Below are 13534 nucleotides of genomic sequence, written 5' to 3'. Positions count from 1 at the left end.
AGTACATTGTTTGATTTCTTTGCTTAATCTATTCCATCATTTAATTCCACATCCTGATATACTGAAGGTCTTAAGTGTTGTACGTGCGTACAAATGTTTTAAATTAAATTTTTCTAAGATTATATTTCCCCTCTTTTTTTTTTTTTGCGAATAATTTTTGTACATTCTTGGCTAGCAGGTTATAGTTATTTTTGCGTATAATTTTAGTTGTTTGCAAATTCACTATGTTGTGGAATTTCAGTATTTTTGATTGAATAAATAAAGGATTTGTATGTTCTCTATATTCAACATAACTGATCTTCTTTGTAACACTTTTGTACTTTTGTAGATATTTCCCCATTTTTCTGCACAATAACTCAGAGAATATGAAGTGATTTTTGGCCCAGGACCTATTTTGCTTTATTCATTATTGAAATGTTTTTTGGCACCTTATGTTGTATATTTTTTACATGAGATTTCCAGTTCATTTTATCATCAATCATTATACCTACAAATTTGGTTTTATTTACTCTTTTAATTTCTATTCCGTCTATTTGTAATTGTGTTTGACTTTCCCTTCTACTGTTACCACATAGCATTATTTTAGTTTTACTGAGATTCAATGATAGTCTGTTTTTGTCTAACCATTTTTTTTAATTTGTTAATTTCTTCTTTTATTATTTGTATTATCTTCTGTGTGTTCTCTCCTGAACAAAACGCTGTCGTATCATCCGCAAATAATACTAATTTTAAATATTTTATATTTTTACAAATGCCTTTTATATAAAGATTGAACCATTTAGGTCCTAGTATTGATTTCTGAGGTACACCACAGGATATATGTAGCATTGTAGAAGTGTGTTCGCCTAGCTTCAGGTATTGTTTCCTGTTGGTTAAATAACTTCTAATCCATTTTAAGACCAGCCCTCTGATGCCATACCGTTCTAGTTTTTTGATTAAAATATTGTGATTAATTGTGTCAAATGCTTTAGTTAGATCAATAAACACTGCTCCCGCATATTTTTTTTTTTTACTATCAATTGCTCTGGTCCATTCTTTTGTCATTTCTATTGCAGCCATCAAAGTTGAAATATTAGCTCTGTTTCCATATTGGTTCTCATCTAATATTCTATGTTGGTTTGTGGAGCTCTCTAACCTGTTATTGGACAGTTTTTCAAAGATTTCAGAAAATTGTGGAAGTAAAGAAAAAGGTCTATAATTTGTAAATTGGTGTTTGTCTCCAGTCTTATAAATTGGTGCAACAATAGCTATTTTCATTTTGTTTGGGAATTTACCTGTTTGAGATGATAGGTACTTTTACGCTGCTTTTGCAGTGTAGTGTGTAGTGTAGATTGCTACAATTCTCTAAGGATAGCTTAGCTACATTTAATTCAATCAATCAATGTTTACTTATATAGCCCTAAATCACTAGTGTCTCAAAGGGCTGCACAAACCACCACAACATCCTGGGTAGGCCCACATAAGGGCAAGGAACACTCACACCCAGTGGGACATCGGTGACAATAATGACCCAGTGGGACGTCGGTGACAATGATGACTATGAGAACCTTAGAGAGGAGGAAAGCAATGGATGTCGAGCGGGTCTAACATGACACAGTCGCGAGAGTCCAGTCCAAAACGGATCCAACACAGCAGCGAGAGTCCCGTTCACAGCGGAGCCAGCAGGAAACCATCCCAAGCGGAGGCGGATCAGCAGCGCAGAGATGTCCCCAGCCGATACACAGGCAAGCAGTACATGGCCACCGGATCGGACCGGACCCCCTCCACAAGGGAGAGTGGGACATAGAAGAAAAAGAAAAGAAACGGCAGATCAATTGGTCTAAAAAGGGAGTCTATTTAAAGGCTAGAGTATACAAATGAGTTTTAAGGTGAGACTTAAATGCTTCTACTGAGGTGGCATACTGGAGCCCGAACGGAAAACGCTCTATAGCCCGCAGACTTTTTTTGGGCTTTGGGAATCACTAATAAGCCGGAGTCCTTTGAACGCAGATTTCTTGCCGGGACATATGGTACAATACAATCGGCAAGATAGGATGGAGCTAGACCGTGTAGTATTTTATATGTAAGTAGTAAAACCTTAAAGTCACATCTTAAGTGCACAGGAAGCCAGTGCAGGTGAGCCAGTACAGGCGTAATGTGATCAAACTTTCTTGTTCTTGTCAAAAGTCTAGCAGCCGCATTTTGTACCAACTGTAATCTTTTAATGCTAGACATGGGGAGACCCGAAAATAATAAGTTACAGTAGTCGAGGCGAGACGTAACAAACGCATGGATAATGATCTCAGCGTCTTTAGTGGACAGAATGGAGCGAATTTTAGCGATGTTGCGGAGATGAAAGAAGGCCGTTTTAGTAACGCTTTTAATGTGTGCCTCAAAGGAGAGAGTTGGGTCGAAGATAATACCCAGATTCTTTACCGTGTCGCCTTGTTTAATCGTTTGGTTGTCAAATGTTAGAGTTGTATTATTAAATAGAGTTCGGTGTCTAGCAGGACCGATAATCAGCATTTCGTTTTTTTTGGCGTTGAGTTGCAAAAAGTTAGCGGACATCCATTGTTTAATTTCATTAAGCCACGCCTCCAGCTGACTACAATCCGGCGTGTTGGTCAGCTTTAGGGGCATGTAGAGTTGGGTGTCATCAGCATAACAGTGAAAGCTAATACCGTATTTGCGTATGATGTCACCTAGGGTCAGCATGTAGATGCTGAAGAGTGCAGGGCCAAGGACCGAACCCTGGGGAACTCCACACGTTACCTTAACGTAGTCCGAGGTCACATTGTTATGGGAGACACACTGCATCCTATCAGTAAGATAAGAGTTAAACCAAGACAGGGCTAAGTCTGACATACCAATTCGTGTTTTGATACGTTCTAATAAAATATTATGATCGACAGTATCGAAAGCAGCGCTTAGATCGAGGAGCAGCAACATAGATGACGCATCAGAATCCATCGTTAGCAATAGATCATTAGTCATTTTTGCGAGGGCTGTCTCCGTGGAGTGATTTGCCCTGAAACTGGATTGAAAGGTTTCACATAGATTGTTAGACGCTAAGTGTTCATTTAACTGCTCCGCAACAATTTTTTCAAGGATTTTTGAAATAAAGGGAAGGTGAGACACCGGTCGGTAGTTTACCATGAGGTCAGGATCGAGGTTAGGTCTTTTAAGAAGAGGATGAATAACCGCTTTTTTGAATGCTAGGGGAACAGTGCCCGAGGAGAGTGATAAGTTTATAATATTTAGCACTGATGGACCTAATAATACAAAGAGCTCCTTGATCAGTTTCCCAGGAAGAGGGTCAAGTAAACATGTTGTCTGTTTTATTCCATTTACACGTTGTAACAATTCCTCTAATGTTATTTCCTCAAAACGAGAGAAACTATTTTGGAGGGCAGTATCCGCCGTATATACCATCGTATCAGTGTTAATAGAACCCCGTTGTAGCTGGGACGCATTGTCTTTAATCTCCTTTCTAATGACTTCAATTTCCTTACTAAAGAATTGCATAAAGTGATCAGCTGAGTGGGTGGAGCTACTGGAAGGAGTCCCTTGTTGGGTTAGCGATGCTACCGTACTAAACAAAAATTTAGGATCGTTTTTATTACGGTGGATGAGATTTGAGCAAGTAGCTTAGCATACTACATTTTCCAGGTAGCTTGCCCATCACTTTCTATTTGGCCTAGCTCACATGTGAATAGTTTGAATACTGCAAACTTCAATACAGTAACACCTCTTTTGTGTTTTATGTTCTGCAGACGTCCAGCAGGTCTCAGCGGGGAGTCATGAAGAGATTCCCTCCAAGCAGCAGGAGTGGAGCTCCAGTGTGGGACAGAAAGAGCTACAGGCCCCCTCCCACATTAAAGAGGAAGATGAGGAACTGTGGGAGCACCTTCAACGGTTGGAGAAGATTAATGATGAAGATGAAGCTCAGTCCTTACAGCTTCATCACAGTCAAAGTGAGGAGAACAGAGGGGCGGAGCTTGTAAGTCAACACATCACAGAAGCTGATGGAGAGCATTTTGAAGATATAAAGTCAGAACCAGACAACATCTTTGCTCCACTGTCAGACATGGACCACATGATGTCAGACTCTTCTGATCACAGTGACCACATCCAAAAACCTTTGGAGAGTAAAAATGACTCTAAAGGTGATACGAGACATCACACTAACAACAAACACTTTGACTGCTCTGAATGTGGGAAATCATTTAGACAGAAGAGTCATTTTACAGAACACATGAGAATACATACTGGAGAGAAACCTTTTACTTGCTCTGTTTGTAAGAAGAGTTTCTGCACAAAGCAACACATGACCAGACACATGAGAACACACACTGGAGAGAAACCTTTTGCTTGCTCTGTTTGTAAGAAGAGTTTCGCCAGAAAGCCTGACATGACCAAACACATGAAAACACATACTGGAGAGAAACCTTTTACTTGCTCTGTTTGCAAGAAGAGTTTCTCCAGAAAGCAAAACATGACCAGACACATGAGCACACACACTGGAGAGAAACGTTTTGCTTGCTCAGCTTGTGCTAAACGATTCAACACTAAGTATGAAATTATATCACACATGAGAACACACACTGGAGAGAAACCGTTTGGTTGCACTCTGTGTGATAAAAGGTTCAGGTTTAAGAAGCAGGTCAATAAACACAAGTGTGTAACAGTCATGGAAGCTGCAGGGATTTAAAAACACTTAAACAGTGATTGTGCTAAATGTACTTTAAAAACACAGAATGTTTAATATGAATGTATATTTGATGTTGTATGTAGTACGTCTCATCTTCAACTGTTATATGTTGTCCTGTACTTTAGTTGTGTGGATTTATTGAATATCTAATATTTTGCTACTATTTTATTTTTTTTTTCTCATCTTTGAAAAGAGGACATCTTATTATATGAATTTGGGTTTTTTTTGTCTCTTATAAATCCACACATTTTTTCAATTGCATTTTGTTGATGTTATTGTCCAATTGAAAGAATGAATGAATACAATTGTTAACAAAATGTGGACTTTAGTAGATTAGCAGCATTGTTACATCATGGATGTTAACTTCTGCAAAACATCAACAAAGAATAAATATGCTGAAGTTAGCAACACATCACTGAACTTTAGAGCCATCGGGAGTGGACTTGGTTGTTTTTATTGCTGCATTTGTACTTAGTTTACCTCACATCTTCACTTTTAATCCTAAAGTCGTCTTCAAATATATGGTTGTGGGCTTCTAAGATTGATGTTTCTGATGTGTGTGTAGTCTACTGTGGAAAGGGTTGTTGTCCCTTTGTGGATCCATTTGTTCACTTGCACAGATACATCTTCATCATCATCATCGTCATCATCAGACGTTATCGGTCCACTACTGGACAAAACCTTAGCATTGATGTTTCAAATAAAAGTGATCGAATTTTTCCTTGATAATTAGACTAAAAATACAGATTTAAGCACTGTATTAGAGTGCTTCTTGTAGTACTCCAATTCGCCACACTGAGAAGTGGGGGCGATCGTGAGCTAGCAGATTGATAGATGGTACTTTATTGATGCATGTTGCTATCATGTTTTATCAGCGAAGAAGACAGCATTTGTGTTTACTTTTTTTTTAGATCCAAGTTTTATTGCTCTGCTGAATAAATGAATCACTATGTCTGCCAATATGGAGAATTATTTATATATTTAAAATCAAATACTTTCCTTTACAGGTAGCAAAATGACACCACAAAAAGTGAACGAGCAGCAGGACCCAGTAAATATTTTCTTAATTTACAAATTAATTAATTACAAAGAGTAACATGACAGTGGATATTTCACAAGAATTCACCAAAAACTGGAAATTGGGAATGCTACATAAAATCCTTTAGTGATTTTTATAATGCAGATGAAAGAGGTGGCACCGAGCAGTAAAAAAAAAGGGGGATATTTATTGATAAAAGAACAAAAACCAAGAGCAACAGAGAACTATGAAAACAAAAACTGCTGAAACCCAGCAAAACACTCACAGGAAAACAGCAAACAAAAACGAACAAACTTAATAACAATAAATAATATAAACAGATAGTAAATAAATAAATAGAACAAAAAATATTGACTTATAGGTAGTCATCTACTTTTTTTTAACTAGTTTAATCACTATTTACAAAATAATAAAATCAGGCTTATGGGGCGTGACATAATCGACCCAGTATTCCAAGTATAACGTAAATTTCTCAAATAAAATCCATCCATCCATCCATTTTCTACCACCTATTCCCTTTGGGGTTGCGGGGGGCGCTGCATGGTGCCTATCTCAGCTACAATCGGGCGGAAGGTGAGGTACACCCTGGACAAGTCACCACCTCATCGCAGGGCCAATACAGATAGACAGACAACATTCACACTCACATTCATACACTAGGGCCAATTTAGTGTTGCCAATCAACCTATCCCCAGGTTGATTGGAAGTGGGAGGAAGCCGGAGTACCCGGAGGTAACCCACAAATTCACAGGGAGGACATGCAAACTCCACACAGAAAGAGCCCGAGCCCGGGATTGAGCCCCAGACCACTCTGGACCTTCGTATTGAGGCAGACGCACTAACCCCTCTGCCACTGTGAAGCCCGGGGGTAAATAAAATCATAATCAATAAAAGTCACTAGAGAAAAAGCGCTATATAAATATAATTCACTATAAAAGCGGTTATCTTCTCTGTTTTATGAATGTCCATTGTGATTTCCATCCATAGCTTCAAAGTTGGGCCCTCCTGTAATATCCATTTCCTGGTGATGCTCTTTTTACAAGCCACTAGTAAGATATTCATGAAGTATTTCTCTTTTTTTCAGCCAATCCTGAAAAACAGAGTCTTACTTTCAAGGGGTCATTTGAAAATATCCTGTAGAGCTTGGTGTATCTCTTTCGAATAGTCCTTTATGGCAGAGCAGTCCCAGAAAACATGCTAGTTGTTAGGTCTGGGCGAAAATGAGGACTCAGGTGCAGAAGCGTGACAATTGACTCAGACTTTATTTAATTAGTTTTCTTTGCTATCTCTAGGACAGAGTGATCGAAACAAAGTGGCTACAAAATCCATCTATGGTAGATTTGAGGAACAAAGGAAATGTAGCAGGGCTTCACGGTGGAAGAGGGGTTAGTGCGTTTGCCTCACAATACGAAGGTCCTGAGCAGTCAGGGTTCAATCACGGGCTTGGGATCTTTCTGTGTGGAGTTTGCATGTCCTCCACATGAATGCGTGGGTTCCCTCCGGGTACTCCGGCTTCCTCCCACCTCCAAAGACATGCACCTGGGGATAGGTTGATGAACCAATTTAGTGTTGCCATAGTGTGTGAATGTGAGTGGGAATGTTGTATGTCTATCTGTGTTGGCCCTGTGATGAGGTGGCGACTTGTCCAGGGTGTACCCCGCCATCCGCCCGATTGTAGCTGAGATAGGCACCAGCGACCCCAAAGGGAATAAGTGGTAAAAAATGGATGGATATATAAAAAGTAACATTAATTTAATATTCAAGTTAATATGGTGATCATAAAATCAGGTTAAGGTTTTGCTCAAAACAAAACCTTATGTAAATTATTTTAAAAATCCAGAGTAAAATGACAGGCATATAGCGCAGTGATTACAAACAATACATTGGAAGCAGACACCACAATTGATGTACTTCAGATAAAAGTCACAATTTCTCCGTGATTGTTGGTTAGGAAATTAGGAATTAGGAAAAATGTTTTTTTTGGTGGTTCTGTATTTGCTGACGTACATTGCACCAGCGATGCGTGTTAGAAGCCTGCTGGTGACTTAACACTGCATGAATGTAGCGTCCGGGTGCATCAAATATGGATGCAAAATTGCCATTAAAATATACTTTGTAAGTTAATGAGCAGAAGTACAATAATAATTCGAGTCATTTTCAGGAAAACTAACATCAAAATGACTCAGTTGGTCCCCAACATGGCGCCTGTTGTTTGGTTGTCTACACTCTCTCTAGACACCACTCTGGTCACCTTTACTAGAGAGCGCCCCCAATGGCCACGTCAGGTAGATGGTTGCGTGGCTTTTCTGGGAAATCACGTGACCTGACAACCACAACTGGTGTGTCAAGTTTGCAGCCAAACTTCCTCATCAGCTGTTTTTTTCAAATGAACCCCAACCTATTCATTGGACAACTACTTGAAACTAGTCAAACATTTGACTTGATAAGACATCTTGAATGAAGATATCTCCAATCAACATCTCTATATATAGAAATGAGCAGTGCCTTTCAAGCTGGAAATAAGTGTTTTATTCTGAAAACAAGTAGGGAAGGCCAGTTTATTTATAGAGCACAATTCAAAGTGCTTTACAGAAAATGACAAGAAGGCAAAAATAAAATGCAAGAACCATGAAAAATTCTTAAAAATAAAAGAATAATGATCATAAAACAAGGTTCTCAGAGCTGGAGATGGTTCATACGGTTCTAACATGTCAGAGATGTACTTTGGCACAAGACCATGAAAGGACTCGTACACAAGGAGACCTGTGTAGCAACAGGAAGCCAGGACTGATACAGACTAATATGCTCATATTTCCTGGTTCTGGTCAGGACTTGAGCAGCAGCATTCTGGGTGTACTGCAGTTGCTTTACAGTTGGTTTAGAGAGCCCAGTGAAAAGACCATTACAGTAGTCTAAACTGCTGGAGACAAAGACTTGGTCTTTCTAAGTCTGATTCAGACATTATTCCTCTGATGTTGGCAATGTGTTTCAGTTGGTAAAAGCTGCTGATGATATTGACTTAATGCGGCTGTTAAAGTTCAAGTCTGAGTCCTTCATTACCTCCAGATTTCAATCAATCAATGTTTATTTATATAGCCCTAAATCACAAGTGTCTCAAAGGGCTGCACAAACCACAACGGCATCCTCGGTAGGGCCCACATATGGGCAAGGAAAAACTCAACCCAGTGGGACGTCGGCGGTAGTGACTATGAGAAACCTTGGAGAGGACCGCATATGTGGGCAACCCCTCCTCCCCCTTTGGGGATTGTAATAGAGATCCATCTGGATTCATGAACTTAATTCTAAACATTTCTTCACAAAAAAAGAAATCTTTAACATCAATATTTATGGAACATGTCCACAAAAATCTAGCTGTCAATACTGAATATTGCATAGTTGCATTTATTTTCACAGTTTATGAACTTACATTCATATTTTGTTGAAGTATTATCCATTAAATATATTTATACAGTATTTATGAATAGCTGCTATTTTTTAGAATATTTTTAATAAATCTTACCTGTCCCTTGGCATATCTTCACGTACCCCCAGGGGTTCACGCACTCTCAATCAGAGGACTACTGTACAACTTATCATCGTGCACGCTTTTTCATCACACAACCATAGTGACAGCTTTGTATCATGTTGTGTGAGACTTGTGCAGAACAATCTTAGAGGCTGCAAGACGTACTTGGTCAACAACCATACAGGTCACACTGAGGGTGGCCGTATAAACAACTTTAACACTGTTACAAATATGCGCCACACTTTGAACCCACACCAAACAAGAATGACAAACACATTTTGGGAGAACATCCGCATCCTAACACAACTTAAACACAAGAGAGCAAATACCCAGAACACCTTGCAGCCCTAACTCTCCCGGGCTACATACACCACCTCAACCGACTCAAGTAGGGAGGGTGGGTGCGTGGGGGGTTGGTGGTAGCGGGGGTGTGTATATTGTAGCCCGGAAGAGTTAGGGCTGCATGGGATTCTGGGTATTTTTTCTGTTGTGTTTATGTTGTATTACGGTGCGGATGTTCTCCTGAAATGTGTTTGACATTCTTGTTTGGTGTGGGTTCAAAGTCTGGCACAGATTTATAACAGTCTTAAAGTTTTTTTTACGGCCACCCTCAGTGTGACCTGTATGGCTGTTGATCAAATATGTCTTGCAATATTTCATGTGCGTACTGCACAGCCATTTGCAACATATAACTGGGCTTGCAAACTGTCTATACAGGATGTAGAGGGTGCTAAAGGCACCATCATTATGACACCCCCTGAATACTGTTGATTGGGTAAAAATCGGCAGGGATTTCGAACAGACGAAAAGCTGTCTTTGTTGCACCAAGCCAAAGGCTTGGAATTCCGCTGTATACGATGGGAGGAAACGGGAGGGGTTATCTATTGTGATCCAAGACTTGCCCAAGCTCGATCCAGGACCAGTACAAGCCTGAGGTATCTTTTACTTTTGTGTTACTGTGACCAAAAACAAGGGCTGTTTACACCCCCCCCCCCCCCGCCCCCCCATTCCTTTAGAAACAGCTGTTGATATGTAAACGGGGAATATCCAAATAAAAGAGGAGACGTGAACCTTTTTCCGTGAGAGCTCGGGTGACACTGTAAGAGGTTACAGGTCGACAAGTTTTTCCTCATATTGAGCACAATTGAATTATGTCTCTGTTTATTTCTTTGCTTCTTGTCTTGTTTAATAGATGTCATCGATGTGACAATGTGAAAAACATGTTTTACTATTTGACTGAAACCTGTATTTAATTAGACACATGTCTTGGAGCAATGAGAACACATTGTAATAAAAACATGATCAAATAATTCATGTTGGAGTGCAAAATAACAATCAACAGAATTAAATCTGAAAATGTCTTTCAGTATTTTTCCCATGAGAGGTCGCCACAGCACAGCAATCATGATGATTCTGCTCAATGTTCACCTTCCCATCCTGACCAGGAATCGTACCCACACCCACTGTCACACACAGCAGATGTGTATACATTTCCACTACTAGCATCAACAGAAGATCAGTTGAATTGTGTTATTTTATTCTCTTAAATTTGCTGTCATTTCCATAAAAGATTGTGTTTTAATAATCTACGCTGCTGATCCGCTTGAGATGGTTTCCTGTGGACGGGACTCTCGCTGCTGTCTTGGAGCCACTATGGATTGAACTTTCACAGTATCATGTTAGACCCGCTCGACATCCATTGCTTTCGGTCCCCTAGAGGGGGGGGGGGTTGCCCACATCTGAGGTCCTCTCCAAGGTTTCTCATAGTCAGCATTGTCACTGGCGTCCCACTGGATGTGAATTCTCCCTGCCCACTGGGTGTGAGTTTTCCTTGCCCTTTTGTGGGTTCTTCCGAGGATGTTGTAGTCGTAATGATTTGTGCAGTCCTTTGAGACATTTGTGATTTGGGGCTATATAAATAAACATTGATTGATTGATTGAATAAAGAGCAATGTCATTTATTCATTCATTCTGTTGACATTTGACAAAATATTTTAGATTTTCACATTCCGGACATGGTAAAGGCTTAAGATAATTTAAATATTGTTTTGCATGACTTCAAGCTGAAAGTGTTATCTTGTGTGTAATGACAAACCACCCCCAAAACATGATTGTATTTGACAAGTTTTTACTGAATAAAACACCCAGAATGTACATGAAACATTGTACACATAAAACAATGAATATCAAGAGTATAAGAACGGCCTACCTTGTTTACTTCCCTAATGACATCCTCGGCATGTTTGGTAATCAAGCAAAAAAATGACTATGCAAAAAGGAACGGAAAAAACAGCAAAGGTTTTCAAAAAATATAAATATTTTGCAACGCTTTGTCATAAAAATCTTGTGTCACTGTCCCCCTCCGTCACACTAACTGGTAGGGTTGGCTACCGAAATCAGTATTTTTGTAGGTAATGACCGAATTCCCTCGGTATTATCAATTTACATAAAATCAAACGGTGCAATAGTTCGATACCTTTGTTGCATGTGAGGTCATGTCCGGTTTCAGGCTAAACACGGGCTCACGTAAACAATCACTCAAGCATCACTCAGGCTGGACTCAGCCAAACTCCCTCTAAGTCACGTTGCCATTTTGCCAAAAACAGCTCAAACGCAAAGTAATGCGACACTCTTCCAAAATGCGCTAGCTTATTGCTAATTTACATAGGATTTGCCATAGACAGGCTATTATTAGCATGAGCGGTTTTACATGGCGATTTCCACACCTTGGAATTTGGTAAAGGAAACGACAACTAAGATTATAGTTAGAATTTACAGTTTTGTGTTATGAGGACAATTCTTACAGTATTGACACTTTGTAGGGTGCAACCTAACACATTTGTTTTCCTGGAAAAAAGCTACTTTCTAGTTTGACAACGTACCATAAATAGTTATACAGTGCTGCCATCTAAAAATCTTGGGAGTGCAACTGCATTGCAAATGAGACTAATGTAATCAGAAAACAAGATATGATAACTGGACAGCAGTTCTCATAATCATCATTCTTAAATGTTACATAAAAAACAATTAACATTAACATACAAAAGTACTTAAAAATACTACTATTGTTCCAAAATATTTGTAAAAATAATGATGAGATGTGACACAAGGGGATATTCACCGACAAGCAGCTGTCTATTGGTTTGAACAGGAAAGAAGAAATCCTTGTCAATGTGATGACACATGAGCCCCAAATGATGAGATCACAACTATATGGACACAAAGATCAACATCAACATGATTCACTGGCAAAATATTGTTGAAAAATGCAGATAGAAGGTGTTTTCTCAGCCATAAACAGCCAAAGAAGACATCATGTAAGATGAGGAGCAATTTGTGCAGATGTGAAAGAAATGTCCAAGTGTGATGAGGTCCCTCAGCGATGGAGACATCTCTCTGTGTTCCAGTGCACAAAACATCCTGGAGGAAGAAGATGACTCAGCACATTCCCAACAAAAGCAGGTGAATCCAAGTGCAGATGTTAGCATGTGGCAGAGTGAACATCATCTTCACACAAAGTCAGAAGAACATTTGGAGGTGCGTGAAAAAGCAAAGTCCTCACTGTGTGCCGACTGCTGTGTGTCACTCAGCCTTCAGCCTGCACGTCTCTCTGAGAGCTCGTTATCACCGTCACCAGCTGTCGGAGCACAAAAGGCACCGTGAGCTGGTTATGCTGCTCACCCTAAGCCGACACCTCACTCTGGTGAAGGAAGTCCATCCAGAAGGTGCATCTTCACTCATATCACATCTTTTGAGCTGGGAATTCAATCAGAAGCATCAAGAAGCAGAATTCTGTTATTCTACTTCCTGACTAGTCTAAGACTAAGTCTCCAAACAGGTTCAGTCTGGCTTCAAGGCTCATGTGCAACCAGCCCTCCAGTGTCTTAGTCAGGTAAGTGTCCCATTAATGCCATGCCTCTGTTTCCTTTTACTTTGCCCATTTCATCTTCTTTTTAGCTGCACATACAGTCATGGTCAAAAGTTGTAAAGAACATAATGTCATGGCTGTCTTGAGTTGTCAATAATTTCTACAACTCTTATTTTTTTGTGATAGAGTGATTGGAGCACATACTTGTTGGTCACAAAAAACATTCATGAAGTTTGCTTCTTTTATGAATTTATTATGGGTCTACTGAAAATCTGAGCAAATATATCTGCTGGGTCAAAAGTATACATACAGCAATGTTAACATTTGCTTACATGTCCCTTGGCAAGTTTCACTGCAATAAGGCGCTTTTGGTATCCATCCACAAACTTCTGGTTGAATTTTTGACCACTC

The 13534-nt window shown here is 39.6% G+C and overlaps 1 protein-coding gene across 2 annotated transcripts in view; it reads left to right on the top strand.

Moving 5' to 3' along the window:
- The window catches only part of LOC133545573 (zinc finger protein OZF-like), a 538609-nt gene that overhangs the window by 498399 nt on the left and 26676 nt on the right, over nucleotides 1-13534 (top strand). The window contains exon 5 of one of the 2 annotated variants that reach the window (XM_061891284.1): nucleotides 3753-5437. In XM_061891284.1, coding sequence (XP_061747268.1) covers nucleotides 3753-4690 — 938 coding nt within the window. In that variant the 3' untranslated portion in view covers nucleotides 4691-5437. Of the gene's footprint in view, nucleotides 1-3752 lie in introns of those variants that run through there. The other variant, XM_061891289.1, reaches the window with a different exon arrangement.

Source organism: Nerophis ophidion, linkage group LG28 (genome assembly GCF_033978795.1).
Source record: "Nerophis ophidion isolate RoL-2023_Sa linkage group LG28, RoL_Noph_v1.0, whole genome shotgun sequence".
Taxonomy (NCBI): Eukaryota; Metazoa; Chordata; class Actinopteri; order Syngnathiformes; family Syngnathidae; genus Nerophis; species Nerophis ophidion.
This window is presented reverse-complemented; position numbering and strand designations above follow the sequence as displayed.